Genomic DNA, 19,355 nt, shown 5'->3' with positions numbered 1-19,355 from the left:
GGTCAGAGGAATAAAGATTTAGGAATTTATTATTTGGCTGAATTTATTTTGATAATTAAATTTCAATTCTTACTGTTTGCAAAAAGTTTAGTCAGAAGTTGGCAATGAGGAAGGTCGGTATTTTCTTGGTTAATGCTCCTAGAATTGGCCTATCTTCATGACTTCTTGGTGAATTCAGTTTCTCAGATGGTGCATTCCTAACAGAATTAGTGCTATTGCTTGACTTGGGTGTGGTTTCGGATTCAACCAACCAGCTGGAAAGGCTGGTGTCAACTGCAACTTCATGTTCTGCAGACTTCAGGTCATTGAACTTTGGTTTCAAATTGTGCTTCGACTGCTTGAAACTAGGCTCTGGACTAGTTTCTCTATTGAAATGTGGCTCTAAATTGATGTTCTCCTTCTGTGGACTAGTTGCTATATTGAAATATGGCTCTAAATTGATGTTCTCCTTCTCTTGATACTTTATAGGAGTGAGTGCTTTTGCTTGGACCGCCTTCCATTGAGTAAGATTTTCAATTGGGTTCAACACAGGATGAACATATTGACTCCTATCTCGAGCAATTGGGCTCAACCCAATTGCCTTGAGCTCCTTGTCTGATGAAGCATGAACCGGCATCGGACTATTAACCTCCTTTTCGCCTGTTTCATTTTCACTGACATGTTTTCTAGAATCAATGGATAAAGAAAACAATGACTCAGAGGACTCTTCTTGCACAGATGTTTGATTATCACCACCCTCATCCTCCTCATCATCAGCAAAGTCACTTTCTACTAAGTCTTCATCTTCACAATCTGGGCAATTTTGGTATCTATGGTTTGTTGGATAAGACAATATGTCTGTAGCAATCAAATCCGAAAATGATTTGCTTTTTGATTCTGCAGCTTTTCTTCTTTCTTTTCTCCCTCTTTCTTCTCATTGCTTTTAACCAAAGTATTGATAACTTCCTTGGTACATAACTTCTCACAGGTTTTGACATTCAGATTAAAGGTAACGTTCTTTCTATCACCGCAATTTGTTGGCTCTTCAAGTCGGACTCTGATTGAATTTATAGATGAATTAAATATAGATACATATGCATAAATAAACTAACAATTAAGGAACTAAGTTAAACAAATAACACGAACCCAGAATTACAAATGAACTAAGAAAATCAGCTAAAACAGAATTTCATGATTCTAGATTCTATCAAATGGGAAACGTACTTTGATTCACTGATTAAGCTAATGGGTTCTTCAATGTCGTCTTGTTTTGGTGGTTCAGTAGCGACCACCAAAAAAAATGTATCAGAAACAGTAAAATTGATAAAAACTGAAAATTCCCATGAAAGATCAAGAATGGATGTGGGCTTACCTGGTCTGTAGAGGGAGTTAGGCTGGCCAAATTTCGACGCTTTTGACGCTTACAAGTACCAAAACAAGCTAGAAAGCACACCATAATTAGCCACTGATACTATTGACTTGCATAAAGTGACTTTGTTTGGAAAGTGAGAGAGAGGGTATTGAGAGAAAAGAAGGGGAAGGACAAAAACGGTCCTGAAAATTTGAAGATTCTGAGGGATGAGAATATGACCGTTAAGACTTGGTTCATTTAAAAACTAAAAAGTACCGTTTTTTTGGCTTCATTTATTAAGCAACAAGATTTGTCGTTGGGTCAGTGAGTGGGTTCTTACTTTGACCATTCTGCTTCAGAGTTTAAGAAAATGAATGCTACTTAGCTTCGGCCCAATTGGTTGGACAAAAAATGCAAATTGGGCCTTAACAAGGTAGGGGAGAAAATGGCCTAATTAGTACACCTCTTTTCTCTTTCATTCTAAATTCAAGATAATCACGTTTCAAAAAATTATTAAGAGGGACAATTTGATCGAACCCATGACATAGAAGACAAAGGAGGGGCGGGTGCCATCGTGTTAGTATTTTATCAGTGGTACATGCACTTTGATACACTTCACAGAAATGTTGTTACTACTATACTCATTTAGAACCTTGATGTACTATTGATAAAATCCTATAATCGAATTGTGTAGAATTTTGAATCGAAGTATGAAGTTTTCAACAATAAAAAATCAAAGTATGAAATAATATTGGGCTAAAAAAAATAAGTCAAAATTTTATACAAGTATGATAGAATATTGAAAAAATTCTTAATTGTTTAAAAAAATAATGCCTTTAGAACAATATTAAATCAAACATGTATAAAGGAGAGTAAATGTGGTTATAACACAAAGGCATATAATAAACTTTACTAAAAAATCATAGTAACTTTTAAGGAAGGGTATGACAAATTATAATACGCACAACATACCCTCTTAAGTAATGTAGGACAATTACATGTATACATTAACTTATCAATTTATGTTGGATGCTATAATTTTATGTATACATTTTCAAATATTTATCTATATACATAAAAGTTTATATAATAGAAACATATAAATAATTCCCTTAATCTCACACATTAAATGAAAGAAAGAAAAATATATCCAAATATATATTAAAAAAAATTCATTATCACTATATCATATACTATATAATAAAAATTGAGTTTTAACGAACATAATTTTGTTAAGTCACTATTTTCTTTTTGTGACAAGTGGTTATAGTACTTTTGTTAATTGTTTTTAAAACTTATTAATTAGTAAGATATTTTACATTTGATTAAACTATATTGCCAAACTATTAAGTGACTTATTAATTATAAGAATAATTCTAAGTAAAACCCTATTAGCTATTACCTAACTTTAAATTAAATTATTTTGGTTTTTTTTTTTTCTTTCCACCAATCTCAATTGTTGCTTGGGGTAAAAGCCCAGGCGTCGAATTCAGGGTAAACGCTGGAGTAGGCTTATCCCATCCCCTAGAGAGAAGTGATCTCCACCCCTCTGCTAGATTCAAGCTCTCATAATTTGACCTAAAGCCATTTAATCAATTATTCAATGGCCCTGATCCAAAGATTGTGTTTCTTCCTCTCAACTTAAAGGCAATCTTACCACTTTAATGACTCTCCTATGTCTCATTATCCAGTTAAGGCTGTACGTGTAGAATTAAGTCAAGTACTTCCTCAAAAAAAAAAAAAAAAAAAAAAAAAAAAAACCTGCTGTTGTGGTGAGACTTCTCCAAATATGAAGTTGCAAACGCTCCAACCATCAAAGTTCCAGTCGTGTAGACATTATCCTCGCACAACATAAAATTCCCTAATTGCATTATGACATGAGACACTTTGTGCACTAATGACATTTGCTACCACTCGAACTGATATGCTACAACTCCTAAATTCATAGATGTGATGGGTCATAAGAATTTCCTACCACTAGATCACATTCTTATCTGGTCATTTTTTTAATTTTGTTTAATATATAAAAATGAACCAATATTACATACAGGTGTTAGTTTGGAAAAAAGATCACTCCAATTCATTCCTCTAATTCCTTCAATTTTAACTGGATGTAAAACAAGTACAATTCTTTTTGTATACCAGATATCTTTCATCTAAATAAAAATTGAAGAGAATTGAAAAATTCAAGGAAGGAGGATCTTATCCTAGTTAACTTTCCAGGAGAAGAATACTTATTACACAAACTATTTTACACAGTTTTATACATGCATGAAAAACAACTGAAACTGACCATGTATAAAATTGTGTAATATAGTTTGTGTAATAAAACAAACTCTTTCAAAAAATAAAAATACAAGATGTCTTAAATTATGAAAATGGTTGTATTTTTAGCCTTGTCAAACTTGAAACAGTCACTTCTAATCTGGATAAATCATAGGATGCATTTTTTAGTTTTAAAAAAAAAAATTATTATTCTTTCCTCCAAAAATGAAATGTTTCAGCCTACTTTCGGGTTTGCCTTTGAAGTTTGATAATCAATGCTGGGTAGTACTGTAGTAGTGTTTGAGGCATTAACTGTAGTACTGTAGTAGTGTTTAAGGTGAGTAATAACCAGGTAATAATAAGAAATAAATAATTGTACTTGGCTTTTTTTTTTTTTTTTTTTTTTTTTTTTTGAGGAAGTACTTGACTTAATTCTACACGTACAGCCTTAACTGGATAATGAGACATAGGAGAGTCATTAAAGTGGTAAGATTGCCTTTAAGTTGAGAGGAAGAAACACAATCTTTGGATCAGGGCCATTGAATAATTGATTAAATGGCTTTAGGTCAAATTATGAGAGCTTGAATCTAGCAGAGGGGTGGAGATCACTTCTCTCTAGGGGATGGGATAAGCCTACTCCAGCGTTTACCCTGAATTCGACGCCTGGGCTTTTACCCCAAGCAACAATTGAGATTGGTGGAAAGAAAAAAAAAAAACCAAAATAATTTAATTTAAAGTTAGGTAATAGCTAATAGGGTTTTACTTAGAATTATTCTTATAATTAATAAGTCACTTAATAGTTTGGCAATATAGTTTAATCAAATGTAAAATATCTTACTAATTAATAAGTTTTAAAAACAATTAACAAAAGTACTATAACCACTTGTCACAAAAAGAAAATAGTGACTTAACAAAATTATGTTCGTTAAAACTCAATTTTTATTATATAGTATATGATATAGTGATAATGAATTTTTTTTAATATATATTTGGATATATTTTTCTTTCTTTCATTTAATGTGTGAGATTAAGGGAATTATTTATATGTTTCTATTATATAAACTTTTATGTATATAGATAAATATTTGAAAATGTATACATAAAATTATAGCATCCAACATAAATTGATAAGTTAATGTATACATGTAATTGTCCTACATTACTTAAGAGGGTATGTTGTGCGTATTATAATTTGTCATACCCTTCCTTAAAAGTTACTATGATTTTTTAGTAAAGTTTATTATATGCCTTTGTGTTATAACCACATTTACTCTCCTTTATACATGTTTGATTTAATATTGTTCTAAAGGCATTATTTTTTTAAACAATTAAGAATTTTTTCAATATTCTATCATACTTGTATAAAATTTTGACTTATTTTTTTTAGCCCAATATTATTTCATACTTTGATTTTTTATTGTTGAAAACTTCATACTTCGATTCAAAATTCTACACAATTCGATTATAGGATTTTATCAATAGTACATCAAGGTTCTAAATGAGTATAGTAGTAACAACATTTCTGTGAAGTGTATCAAAGTGCATGTACCACTGATAAAATACTAACACGATGGCACCCGCCCCTCCTTTGTCTTCTATGTCATGGGTTCGATCAAATTGTCCCTCTTAATAATTTTTTGAAACGTGATTATCTTGAATTTAGAATGAAAGAGAAAAGAGGTGTACTAATTAGGCCATTTTCTCCCCTACCTTGTTAAGGCCCAATTTGCATTTTTTGTCCAACCAATTGGGCCGAAGCTAAGTAGCATTCATTTTCTTAAACTCTGAAGCAGAATGGTCAAAGTAAGAACCCACTCACTGACCCAACGACAAATCTTGTTGCTTAATAAATGAAGCCAAAAAAACGGTACTTTTTAGTTTTTAAATGAACCAAGTCTTAACGGTCATATTCTCATCCCTCAGAATCTTCAAATTTTCAGGACCGTTTTTGTCCTTCCCCTTCTTTTCTCTCAATACCCTCTCTCTCACTTTCCAAACAAAGTCACTTTATGCAAGTCAATAGTATCAGTGGCTAATTATGGTGTGCTTTCTAGCTTGTTTTGGTACTTGTAAGCGTCAAAAGCGTCGAAATTTGGCCAGCCTAACTCCCTCTACAGACCAGGTAAGCCCACATCCATTCTTGATCTTTCATGGGAATTTTCAGTTTTTATCAATTTTACTGTTTCTGATACATTTTTTTTGGTGGTCGCTACTGAACCACCAAAACAAGACGACATTGAAGAACCCATTAGCTTAATCAGTGAATCAAAGTACGTTTCCCATTTGATAGAATCTAGAATCATGAAATTCTGTTTTAGCTGATTTTCTTAGTTCATTTGTAATTCTGGGTTCGTGTTATTTGTTTAACTTAGTTCCTTAATTGTTAGNAAAAAAAAAAAAAACTCAACAACTAGAGAGAGACACTATCTCCAATTGAAGAGGTCAAAACATAATACAAGATGTTGGAGGTGTTTACCAAAAAAAAAAAAAATGATGTTGGAGGTGAGAATCTTTTTTCTTATATAGATTAGAAAAAACAGCCCAGTTGGCTATCGCATGAGCAAGGAAATTACCTAATCTCCTAACGTATACGTGTGAGCGTGACCTTTCAGAAAGCAAGAAGAAAAAAAGAATGCAACAAAAATAAAATATCTACTATAATAGTAACTGTAGATGTAGACCAGTTGGGCACCACAACAGAACAAGTAAGAGGTTCAAATTAATAATATTTTAAGCAACCCCTATTAGAATAATAGTCATAAAAAAAAATTTTAAAAATAAAAATAAAAACCCTTTTTTTACTTCAGAGTTCAGACCTCAAAGAATCCGTTGAATATTCCAAAGAAAATGCAACTCTAGCTTTTGATCATTAACATAAACAGAAGCTAAAGCTAAAGTAGCGGAAGAGCTTGTCACATGTACATCAAAAGTTATCTTAACTAAACCAGAGGAGGACACATGACAGTCCAATTAGTTAACATTAAATATGACTCTCAAAAAAAAGAAGAAGTTAACATTAAATATTACATAGGAATTATGTAGGGTCATATCATTTTATAATATAAGCATGATATAACAGTAATAAAAGTTTTTAGTATTCTACTATTACTCTAAAAGAAAATAAAATTATGGTTCGGCAAAATACTTTTCTTGCAATTTCTCACCACTATTGAGTAGCGAGTGTTCAAGTTTAGCTATGTTAAATATAAAATTATTAGCAACACAATGTGTTATACCATGTTATATATGCTAGAGTGTATGCAGAATGAGAAGTATAGAATAGGAACATCAAGAACACGAGGGTTACGTGGTTCAGCCTCATTGGCCTACATCCATGGAAGAATCTCTTAAAGGTTACATTTTTATTGTATAAGAGCGTAGTACAAAACTTGTATTATAATGAACCCTAACATAAGTATATATAGGCTACTAAACCTTAGACTACTAGTACAAGCAAGAATAGGCTTGAGCCTATTACATTAGGCTAATATGTCTAATATATATCTCTAACACCCTTCCTCAAACTCAAGGCAGAAACTCAATGAAGGCTTAAGGTTGGATAAATATGAGAAAATCACTTGGAGATGCCATGAAAAATGCCTTTGAAGAAACCACAATGAAGAATATGCCAATTGACCAATTTCAGAGACTTAAATGAAGGAACGAAGACCAAAATTAGAATCTACATGAAAAACTGAGCAAGATAGGTTTTTGAAATTTTGACTTTGGTCAAAGGTCAACGCAGAAGTCAAAATCAATAGTTAGTGCTCACGGTCAGATCCAGGTGGCCTGGGTCGGGTCAGTCTAGGTCAACGGTCAACTAGGTGACGTGGTGCTGATGAGACGACACTGCTGACGTGTCTAGGGCTGACATGGCTTTGTTTGTTGACGTCATCAAATGACATCATGGATGACATAAGCTACAGTTTTTGGCGCGTGTGGCACGTGTAAGTAGTCACTGGCGCGTGGAAGAGAAGTTAGAAGCTAGGGAGGTGCGGGGATGCGCATGTAAGGTCGAATGAGGGCCGAAATCTCAGTTTTTGTAGATCGGTGGACGAGGAGGCCGTCAGGGCGGCGTGTGTATCAAGAAGACTATCTGGAAGTCAGGAATTTGAGGCAGCCCATGAGAGATTTTCCAGAGACAACTGTGGCGCGTGGCAAGGCTTTAGGTGACCGAATTTCTGGGTTTTCCTTACTGGAGACCGAGGAGCACGCCTATGGGGTTGGTTTCTTCAGGCGAAGGCTTGATTTGCACAAATCTGTAAGGTTAGTGGTTTGACTTGCTTGAGAGATCAGAGATGTAGAAGCGAGGCAGCAACGAAGTTTTCGTAGGAGCTACGTGATGCTGTAGACCTAGATCTGAAAAAAGGCATAAGCACTGTTGTGGATCTGTGTTACGCACGTGAGAATCTTCTTTACTTGCTAGAGATTTTGTTTGATGCCAAGATCGGAGTTTGGCTCTAATACCATGTTAAATATAAAATTATTTGCAATGCAATGTGTTAGACCATGTTGTATATACTAGAGTGTATGCGGAAGGGGAAATATAGAATAGGAACATCAAGAACACGAGAGTTACATGGTTCAGCCTCGTCGGCCTACATCCACAGAGAAATCCCTTAAGGGTTACATCTTTATTGTATAAGAGTGTAGTACAAAACTTGTATTATAATGAATCCTAACATGAGTATATATAGGCGACAAAACCCTAAACTACTAGTACAAGCAAGAATGGGCTTGGGCTTATTACATTGGGCTAATATGTCTAATATATATTTCTAACAAGCTTGATGATAAATGTAAAATTTTCAAGTTTGGCTTGAGCTTGAACCAAACTTATAAATGATGTTTAAATTTGAACTTATCGAAAAGTTTAAAAGCTTGAACTCAATTTTATTCATTCGTCAAACCGAGCTCAAGATCAATATCAAGTTTTTGAGTTTGATATCCAAAACAAGTACATTATCAAATTCATATCAAGCTTATTATCAACCCTATTTTAGTTTGGATGAGTAATCTCAACTTCCAATTAATTAAAGACTTAATAAGACATGAATTTAATTGTCAAACTCATCAAACTTATTTTGTATTGAGCGCTCCTGTTCATAATCCTATTCATGAATATATTTTTTATTTGAACTTGACTCATTTACTACTAAACAAACCAAAAATTAAAAATTATTAATTAATTTATAAACAAACAAATATAAATAAACTAATAATAAAATTAAGTATAAACTATTTATAAATATCTTGGTTCATTTACTGTTTGGTTGGATGATAGAAGCCCCTTGAAAAAAAAAAAGAAAATTGATGTAAATGTTGATAGGTACTATTTAAGAAAATGTGGGATACCCTGGTTTTGTTATAAGAGTAACGTTGAGGCTACCCAATTGATTCAATTTTGTGCCATAACTTACAATGTGGCCAATTATAATTGATAAAAATATGTCCTTCCATGGCTTATTATCACATTTTTATCTATTATAATTTATCACTTGACAAATTATGGTACAAATTTGTGCCCAATACGGTCAGTCGTCCTAACATAACTTTTTGTTGTAGAGCGAGTTGATGTCGATCTTGATGGTGATGGTGATGGCGATGGTGAGTGCGATGACAATGTACTAGTTGGTCACAAGAAATGAATAATGGGATGTACTTTCTTGTAAGTTTGCGCAGAAGCCTTTCTTATCTTTAATGCTTTAACTGGCAAGGAGGGAAGCATCATGGGACAATTTCTTTTTTCTCTTTTTATTTTGGCTAATAAAATAATAAAGGAAAGGAAATTAGCTTTGTTAAAAGTTGTGATGAAGGCGTTTAGCAAAACTAAAAAAAGTTGTGATGAATGAGAATCAAATGTATAAGCACAAAATTCGAGGCATAGATCGAGCGGTTGACTCATTCTCCAGCATTTCTCCTATACTCTAGGCTTTCTACGAGGTGGAGTCGGCCTTCGGTTCGGATATGGGAAGCAAAAAATATGATAAATATACAATATATGTGTGCACATACATCGATATACACCGATTATCGCTTCACTACATTTATTCCTAAGTTTTTTTTTTTTTTTTTTTGAGAGAATATCCCTAAGTTATTCTGTTAAAAAATAGAGATAAGTTATGTTAACTTCCCAACCACCTTTTTTGTAAATTCTCATGGGTGTCTTTAGTTTTGCCATGTGTCTCAATTTGGTTGACATTTCTCATTGACTCGGATTTCATTGCTCTCGTCCCGCAGGAATGGTGAAGAAGGCTAGCAAATAGCAATGTGTCTTCTAGCATTTTCATTAAGAATTCTAAAAATTTTAGCATTTAACATTTTAAAAGCCTATTTTATTTATTATACCACCATACTTTAAGATACATCAAACATTAAAACTTTAATATTTTTTACTATTTCATTTAAATAATATAAACTATTCATTAAAATAATAATAAAATAACTACATAAAAAATTATAGCAACTAGCCAACCACCTCCACCACCTCTACCACCGCTCCACTTGCCCTAACCACCATTGTAGCAACCACAACCCACCACCACCACAAGCCACAATACCATCGTGGCAGTTACAACCCCCTACAAGAAGAAAAGAAAAAGAAAAAAACCAAAGTATAACCACAACCATCCACCAAAATCACAACCAACCACCACCCAACCACCACAAAAACAACCAGCAAACCCACCAGTAGACCTATCACGCCGAACCAAAATCCACAGGAACCAAAACCAGATCGGTGAACCAAAACTCATCACACACGGTGACCCATGACCCACGTCAAACCAAAACCACGACCACAGTAGCCAAAAAAAAAAAAAAAAAAAAAACTCCATTGCCGCTACTAGTAGATTGGTGAACCAAAACCCACAAGAATCAAAACCAGATCAATGAACCAAAACCCACAGGAAGCAAAACCAGATCAGTGAACCAAAACCCATCACACACACGCAAACCCAGTAAATCGGTGACCCACGACCCATGCCCATTGGACCACAATCATCGACCATCGAACCATCACTACCACCACCCACGACCATCAGACCACAACTCAAACCCATCAGACCACAACCTTGACCATCGGACCACATCGAACCATGGGACAGAGAAGAGAGAAGTGAGATAGGAAAGAAAGACATAAATGGAAATAGATCTGTTGGTGAATATATATATATATATATATATATATATATTTATACAATCCAGCTCACTGTAGCTTGGTGCTAATTTTTTTAAGATTTAGCATGTTTGATGGAAGTGAATTTTTATCATTTGAGGTGCTAAAAATGCTTTAGCATTTTTAGCACCTTTAATGAGAATACTCTTAGTATGACATAGCCTTTTCTTTTTTTTTTTGAGAGAGAGTTTCAACTTATGAAGTTTGCTTTTGATGATATCTCTTTTATCATCAGATCAAGACACTAATCGGTTTTTGGTGTAAACGATAATTGAACCCCACATCTCTTATTCAACCATTATAAACTTTACCAGTTAAACTAACTAGAACCCAGTAGTATGACATAGCACTTGATAAGCCTATAAGAGAATCGAAAACATTATGGCTAGCTCACAAAACTTAGAAAATCATGATATTAGTCTTAGAATATGTTGGGTATATATATGTGAGTGAAGTCCCACATTGAATAAAAATAATAAGAATGAGTAGTTAATATAACATAGTTGGGCCTAAATTTATAAGTGGGCATTATTGATTTGAGCTCGTGTAATAGAAGTTAAGCCAGTTTTATATAAAATAATATACATTAAGAATTTTAATTTTGATTACAATTAAGTGTATGTTTGGGTCTTGATTATAGGCTAGCTTATTGCTTCTTCTTTTTTCCTACTATTTGCGAATTCCACGTGAGTTCCTTTATTTTATTTAGTTATTACATTTTATTTATAGTAATTTAACAAAAAAGTTAATAAATTATTTATAAACAGACACTAAATGTCATGAAATGATCCAACACCAAGAACCAAACAATAGGTTGAGTTGATAAAACCATGTAATTATTTATATTCTTTCACTTTTATTCTCTTTTTTCCTTTTTCTTTTTCTTTTTTTATTACCTAGACATCACTGGAAGACCAATTCGTCACCCTAAATATCGATAGAACTACCGTAGGAAATCCAAGTATAGTTGGGGTGGGGGGGGGGGGCAAGGGTGTGATTTAAGGATGTTGGATAGGATACTCAATACACATTGGCACTTCCACTAATAACATTGTGGTAAATATGGGCGGTAAGACATGATTTTCATTTGGCTTGGGAATTAGGCTTAAATATATTAATCTAAATATTAATCGTGAACTTGTTATTAATTGGATAACAACATGCATTGTGATGGAACTGGAAATAGCAATTTTGATATGTTATTGCAGGACCTTGTTCGCTGAAGAATAGATTATCTTTTCATATCACGAATACCATGAAGTGACTGGACTGACGAATGGGTTCGAAAAGAGGGGAAGAGACTAAAGGTGTGTTTGGTTGGAGGTAAAACAGGGTGGATAAAAAACTTTGGAGAGAAAATAGGAAAATAAACTTTTTTAGAGTGTGTTTGCTTGAATGAGGAGGAAGGAAAATAAATGGTGGGCCCATGTATTTTCTCTTTGGCCCACCAAAAAGTTTTCTCTCCAAAATGAAGAGAAAACTGGGAGAGAGAAGCTCATGAAATGAGTTTCCAAAAATATCATTGGAATTCATCTCCAAGTCTCCAACGTGTTGGCTTCTACTTTGTTGTTGTTGTTGTTGTTGTTTTTTTTTTTTTTTTCCTTTGCTTTTGTTTGGAAGTGTTGGCTTCTTTTCTTTTTCATTTTTTTTTCTTTTTTTTTTCTAGACGTGTAGCTTTCTTCTTTTTATTTTTTATTTTCTCATTATTTTTTTTTAAGAAAATAGTTTTGGGTTAATTTCTTATGTTTTTTTTTTTTTTTACTTTAATGAGTGTCCATCTATACACAATTTTTTTTTAAAAAAAAAAGGTATAATGTGTTACTTTTTGTTTTATTTAATAGGGACATAATGGTAAATTTATACATACTTTATTTTCAACCAAACAAAAAAGTTTTCTATTCCTCTACTTTTCCACCCTTTCAACCAAACACAAATGAGGGAAACTAAAATATTTTCTATCCTCCCACTTTTCTAACCTCTTTCCATTTTCTATCTTCCCACTTTTTCATTCTCTTAACCAAACCAATCCTAAGTAACAATGCAACATTGAAGAATATGACCAATGTCCTCCTTTTGTGTACAGTAACCACGTATAAGACATTTTAATTTTTTTTTTGGGTAAAAAGACAATTCAATTAACAACTAAGAAAGGACAATAGTTTCAGGACACATCTTGTTAAAATACATCCCATTGAGGTCGTCCTCATAAACATCAATAATGTCCACAAGCGGACTAACGAAAGAAGAAAAATCAGCATCTTGAGTGAAGCTTATCCTAGCAAGACTATCAGCACATCTATTTGCTTCTTTAAGCAATACTTGATCTGGATCTGTTGGAAGCAGGAAACCAACAACTTGCAATCATCCAGAATAGGGGAGATGACATTATTAACATATTAAGGATTGCCTAATACTTCCACAATAGCTTTAGCATCTAATTCAATCACAAGGTAGGATATATTATGGTTGCAACATAACAACAGCCCTTCCCTAAGCCCCCACAATTCTGCCTCAAAACTGTTAGTAAGCCCAATCCGTTTGCTAAAACCATTAACCCACCGACCCCTCTCATCTCTAATGATGCCTCCACAACCAGCCAGCCCAATATCACCATTGAAAGCTCAATCCGTGTTGAGTTTCTTCCAGCCTAGCAATGGCCTCTCCCAGCAAATTCTCTTGACCACTTTACAGACTTGCACCCTTGGGGAAGCTGCACAATGAAGAAATTTAAAGGCTTGGTTCACTATTTCTGCGTTTTGGGCTTCTATTTATGCTGCTAAACACAATCCTATTTCTACTCTTCCAAATATTCCAAACAGTAAAGGGAAAAACAATTTTCCAAGAGGGGTTTGCAGCAACTAAACTACCATTCTTTGTACCATTTGATGCAAGCCACTCCTGCAAGTTATTTCTCCAAAATGCTTGATCAGTAGCCGTGATACCTAGCTGGTTCTACACTTGCTTAATATGTGTGCCAAGTTTTGGTTCACCGATCTGGTTTTGGTTCCTGTGGATTTTGGTTCGGCGTGATAGGTCTACTGGTGGGTTTGCTGGTTGTTTTTGTGGTGGTTGGGTGGTGGTTGGTTGTGATTTTGGTGGATGGTTGTGGTTATACTTTGGTTTTTTTCTTTTTCTTTTCTTCTTGTAGGGGGTTGTAACTGCCACGATGGTATTGTGGCTTGTGGTGGTGGTGGGTTGTGGTTGCTACAATGGTGGTTAGGGCAAGTGGAGCGGTGGTAGAGGTGGTGGAGGTGGTTGGCTAGTTGCTATAATTTTTTATGTAGTTATTTTATTATTATTTTAATGAATAGTTTATATTATTTAAATGAAATAGTAAAAAATATTAAAGTTTTAATGTTTGATGTATCTTAAAGTATGGTGGTATAATAAATAAAATAGGCTTTTAAAATGTTAAATGCTAAAATTTTTAGAATTCTTAATGAAAATGCTAGAAGACACATTGCTATTTGCTAGCCTTCTTCACCATTCCTGCGGGACGAGAGCAATGAAATCCGAGTCAATGAGAAATGTCAACCAAATTGAGACACATGGCAAAACTAAAGACACCCATGAGAATTTACAAAAAAGGTGGTTGGGAAGTTAACATAACTTATCTCTATTTTTTAACAGAATAACTTAGGGATATTCTCTCAAAAAAAAAAAAAAAAAAAACTTAGGAATAAATGTAGTGAAGCGATAATCGGTGTATATCGATGTATGTGCACACATATATTGTATATTTATCATATTTTTTGCTTCCCATATCCGAACCGAAGGCCGACTCCACCTCGTAGAAAGCCTAGAGTATAGGAGAAATGCTGGAGAATGAGTCAACCGCTCGATCTATGCCTCGAATTTTGTGCTTATACATTTGATTCTCATTCATCACAACTTTTTTTAGTTTTGCTAAACGCCTTCATCACAACTTTTAACAAAGCTAATTTCCTTTCCTTTATTATTTTATTAGCCAAAATAAAAAGAGAAAAAAGAAATTGTCCCATGATGCTTCCCTCCTTGCCAGTTAAAGCATTAAAGATAAGAAAGGCTTCTGCGCAAACTTACAAGAAAGTACATCCCATTATTCATTTCTTGTGACCAACTAGTACATTGTCATCGCACTCACCATCGCCATCACCATCACCATCAAGATCGACATCAACTCGCTCTACAACAAAAAGTTATGTTAGGACGACTGACCGTATTGGGCACAAATTTGTACCATAATTTGTCAAGTGATAAATTATAATAGATAAAAATGTGATAATAAGCCATGGAAGGACATATTTTTATCAATTATAATTGGCCACATTGTAAGTTATGGCACAAAATTGAATCAATTGGGTAGCCTCAACGTTACTCTTATAACAAAACCAGGGTATCCCACATTTTCTTAAATAGTACCTATCAACATTTACATCAATTTTCTTTTTTTTTTTCAAGGGGCTTCTATCATCCAACCAAACAGTAAATGAACCAAGATATTTATAAATAGTTTATACTTAATTTTATTATTAGTTTATTTATATTTGTTTGTTTATAAATTAATTAATAATTTTTAATTTTTGGTTTGTTTAGTAGTAAATGAGTCAAGTTCAAATAAAAAATATATTCATGAATAGGATTATGAACAGGAGCGCTCAATACAAAATAAGTTTGATGAGTTTGACAATTAAATTCATGTCTTATTAAGTCTTTAATTAATTGGAAGTTGAGATTACTCATCCAAACTAAAATAGGGTTGATAATAAGCTTGATATGAATTTGATAATGTACTTGTTTTGGATATCAAACTCAAAAACTTGATATTGATCTTGAGCTCGGTTTGACGAATGAATAAAATTGAGTTCAAGCTTTTAAACTTTTCGATAAGTTCAAATTTAAACATCATTTATAAGTTTGGTTCAAGCTCAAGCCAAACTTGAAAATTTTACATTTATCATCAAGCTTGTTAGAAATATATATTAGACATATTAGCCCAATGTAATAAGCCCAAGCCCATTCTTGCTTGTACTAGTAGTTTAGGGTTTTGTCGCCTATATATACTCATGTTAGGATTCATTATAATACAAGTTTTGTACTACACTCTTATACAATAAAGATGTAACCCTTAAGGGATTTCTCTGTGGATGTAGGCCGACGAGGCTGAACCATGTAACTCTCGTGTTCTTGATGTTCCTATTCTATATTTCCCCTTCCGCATACACTCTAGTATATACAACATGGTCTAACACATTGCATTGCAAATAATTTTATATTTAACATGGTATTAGAGCCAAACTCCGATCTTGGCATCAAACAAAATCTCTAGCAAGTAAAGAAGATTCTCACGTGCGTAACACAGATCCACAACAGTGCTTATGCCTTTTTTCAGATCTAGGTCTACAGCATCACGTAGCTCCTACGAAAACTTCGTTGCTGCCTCGCTTCTACATCTCTGATCTCTCAAGCAAGTCAAACCACTAACCTTACAGATTTGTGCAAATCAAGCCTTCGCCTGAAGAAACCAACCCCATAGGCGTGCTCCTCGGTCTCCAGTAAGGAAAACCCAGAAATTCGGTCACCTAAAGCCTTGCCACGCGCCACAGTTGTCTCTGGAAAATCTCTCATGGGCTGCCTCAAATTCCTGACTTCCAGATAGTCTTCTTGATACACACGCCGCCCTGACGGCCTCCTCGTCCACCGATCTACAAAAACTGAGATTTCGGCCCTCATTCGACCTTACATGCGCATCCCCGCACCTCCCTAGCTTCTAACTTCTCTTCCACGCGCCAGTGACTACTTACACGTGCCACACGCGCCAAAAACTGTAGCTTATGTCATCCATGATGTCATTTGATGACGTCAACAAACAAAGCCATGTCAGCCCTAGACACGTCAGCAGTGTCGTCTCATCAGCACCACGTCACCTAGTTGACCGTTGACCTAGACTGACCCGACCCAGGCCACCTGGATCTGACCGTGAGCACTAACTATTGATTTTGACTTCTGCGTTGACCTTTGACCAAAGTCAAAATTTCAAAAACCTATCTTGCTCAGTTTTTCATGTAGATTCTAATTTTGGTCTTCGTTCCTTCATTTAAGTCTCTGAAATTGGTCAATTGGCATATTCTTCATTGTGGTTTCTTCAAAGGCATTTTTCATGGCATCTCCAAGTGATTTTCTCATATTTATCCAACCTTAAGCCTTCATTGAGTTTCTGCCTTGAGTTTGAGGAAGGGTGTTAGAGATATATATTAGACATATTAGCCTAATGTAATAGGCTCAAGCCTATTCTTGCTTGTACTAGTAGTCTAAGGTTTAGTAGCCTATATATACTTATGTTAGGGTTCATTATAATACAAGTTTTGTACTACGCTCTTATACAATAAAAATGTAACCTTTAAGAGATTCTTCCATGGATGTAGGCCAATGAGGCTGAACCACGTAACCCTCGTGTTCTTGATGTTCCTATTCTATACTTCTCATTCTGCATACACTCTAGCATATATAACATGGTATAACACATTGTGTTGCTAATAATTTTATATTTAACATAGCTAAACTTGAACACTCGCTACTCAATAGTGGTGAGAAATTGCAAGAAAAGTATTTTGCCGAACCATAATTTTATTTTCTTTTAGAGTAATAGTAGAATACTAAAAACTTTTATTACTGTTATATCATGCTTATATTATAAAATGATATGACCCTACATAATTCCTATGTAATATTTAATGTTAACTTCTTCTTTTTTTTGAGAGTCATATTTAATGTTAACTAATTGGACTGTCATGTGTCCTCCTCTGGTTTAGTTAAGATAACTTTTGATGTACATGTGACAAGCTCTTCCGCTACTTTAGCTTTAGCTTCTGTTTATGTTAATGATCAAAAGCTAGAGTTGCATTTTCTTTGGAATATTCAACGGATTCTTTGAGGTCTGAACTCTGAAGTAAAAAAAGGGTTTTTATTTTTATTTTTAAAATTTTTTTTTATGACTATTATTCTAATAGGGGTTGCTTAAAATATTATTAATTTGAACCTCTTACTTGTTCTGTTGCGGTGCCCAACTGGTCTACATCTACAGTTACTATTATAGTAGATATTTTATTTTTGTTGCATTCTTTTTTTCTTCTTGCTTTCTGAAAGGTCACGCTCACACGTATACGTTAGGAGATTAGGTAATTTCCTTGCTCATGCGATAGCCAACTGGGCTGTTTTTTCTAATCTATATAAGAAAAAAGATTCTCACCTCCAACATCATTTTTTTTTTTTTTGGTAAACACCTCCAACATCTTGTATTATGTTTTGACCTCTTCAATTGGAGATAGTGTCTCTCTCTAGTTGTTGAGTTTTTTTTTTTTTTTGGTTATTCAAGGAAAAAAAAAGTTTGCCAATTCACATAAAAAATTCTCTATACTTATATGTGGTTACATGTGTTGCATTCCTTAAATTATAGTAGGATTTAAAATTTAGCTTTCCCAATTGTTTTTGTTATAAATTTTTAGCAAAACTCATTCATCAATTTTACTTACTAGAGATAAATATGATGAATAAACCAATATAAATAAATATTTTTTTATGGTAGAATTTTAATTAAAACTCACGTTGATATTTCATTGTCAAATAATAATATAGCTACTATGATAAATTACTAATTTTTTTATAAGGTTAAAAATATTAGGAAATGATGAATTTAATTATTTAACCATAATTTGAATACTCTCCTCACGTATGACCTTAAACTCTCCTTAAATAAGTAAGGCTCAACATATGAAATTTTTAACAATTTAAATGGGAGATATAGTAGAGACGGTGATCAAACTCAAGATCTCCTATTATGATACCATGATAATTTAACAATTATCTCAAAAGCTTAAACAATTAAAAAATAGTAAATTTCATATAAATTTTCTTATATGAATCTTTAAAGACTATTGTGTAAACTTTTAAATACAACAGAAAAAAGTATTTTAAAATTTTATTTATTACATTATTAATGTCTCACCAATAGCATTTAATATTATATCATATTGAAATTTTTTATAATAAAATTGGTAGAAGTTTTTTTTTTTCCTTCATCTCACTTTTTTTCTTTATCCAATGAGATAAAATAAGGGGAAATTATACTTTGTCATCTTAAACTTTACTTATGATTATATTTTGCATCTTAAACTTTTTGAATACATGTTTTGCACCTTAAACTATAACTCTTGTTACACTTTACATACTGACGTCAAAATTGTTGTTAACTTGAATGGAAAAGTATGACATCACATGAAAAGATCCAATTGTCTCTCTTCTTAATCCCTTAAAAACAAATGAGAAATTACATTTTACCACCTTAAATTATACTTCTTATTACACTTTGCACTATAAATTTTAAATTTTCATCCAAATTAATAGCAAACTTGATATCATAGTGCAAAGTGTAACAAATATCATAATTTAGGATATAAAGTATTGTGAGGACAATTTTTGCTTCAAAGGCCAAGGGCTAGACCATGTTGTAACCTTAGGCAAATTTTGTTGTCCCACATAGAAAAGAAAGCCTCCCTCTTTGCACCTTATAAGGGATGAGCCCTTGACTTTTGAAGCAAAAATTGT

General features: G+C 33.4%; 1 protein-coding gene across 1 annotated transcript; it reads right to left on the bottom strand.

Annotated features, from left to right (window-relative positions):
- Positions 1–72: 72 nt before the first annotated feature.
- LOC112032450 (uncharacterized) lies at positions 73–16,379 on the bottom strand. Its single transcript, XM_065761104.1, has 3 exons — positions 16,237–16,379; positions 954–1,036; positions 73–837 (listed from the first exon to the last, which is right to left on the bottom strand). The coding sequence occupies exons 1-3, from the start codon at positions 16,377–16,379 to the stop codon at positions 92–94; spliced, it is 972 nt and encodes a 323-aa protein (XP_065617176.1). The 3' UTR covers positions 73–91.
- Between the last annotated feature and the right edge of the window lie 2,976 nt (positions 16,380–19,355).

Source organism: Quercus suber, unplaced genomic scaffold (genome assembly GCF_002906115.3).
Source record: "Quercus suber isolate HL8 unplaced genomic scaffold, Cork oak 2.0 scaffold_396, whole genome shotgun sequence".
In the NCBI taxonomy this organism is placed as follows: domain Eukaryota; kingdom Viridiplantae; phylum Streptophyta; class Magnoliopsida; order Fagales; family Fagaceae; genus Quercus; species Quercus suber.
This window is presented reverse-complemented; position numbering and strand designations above follow the sequence as displayed.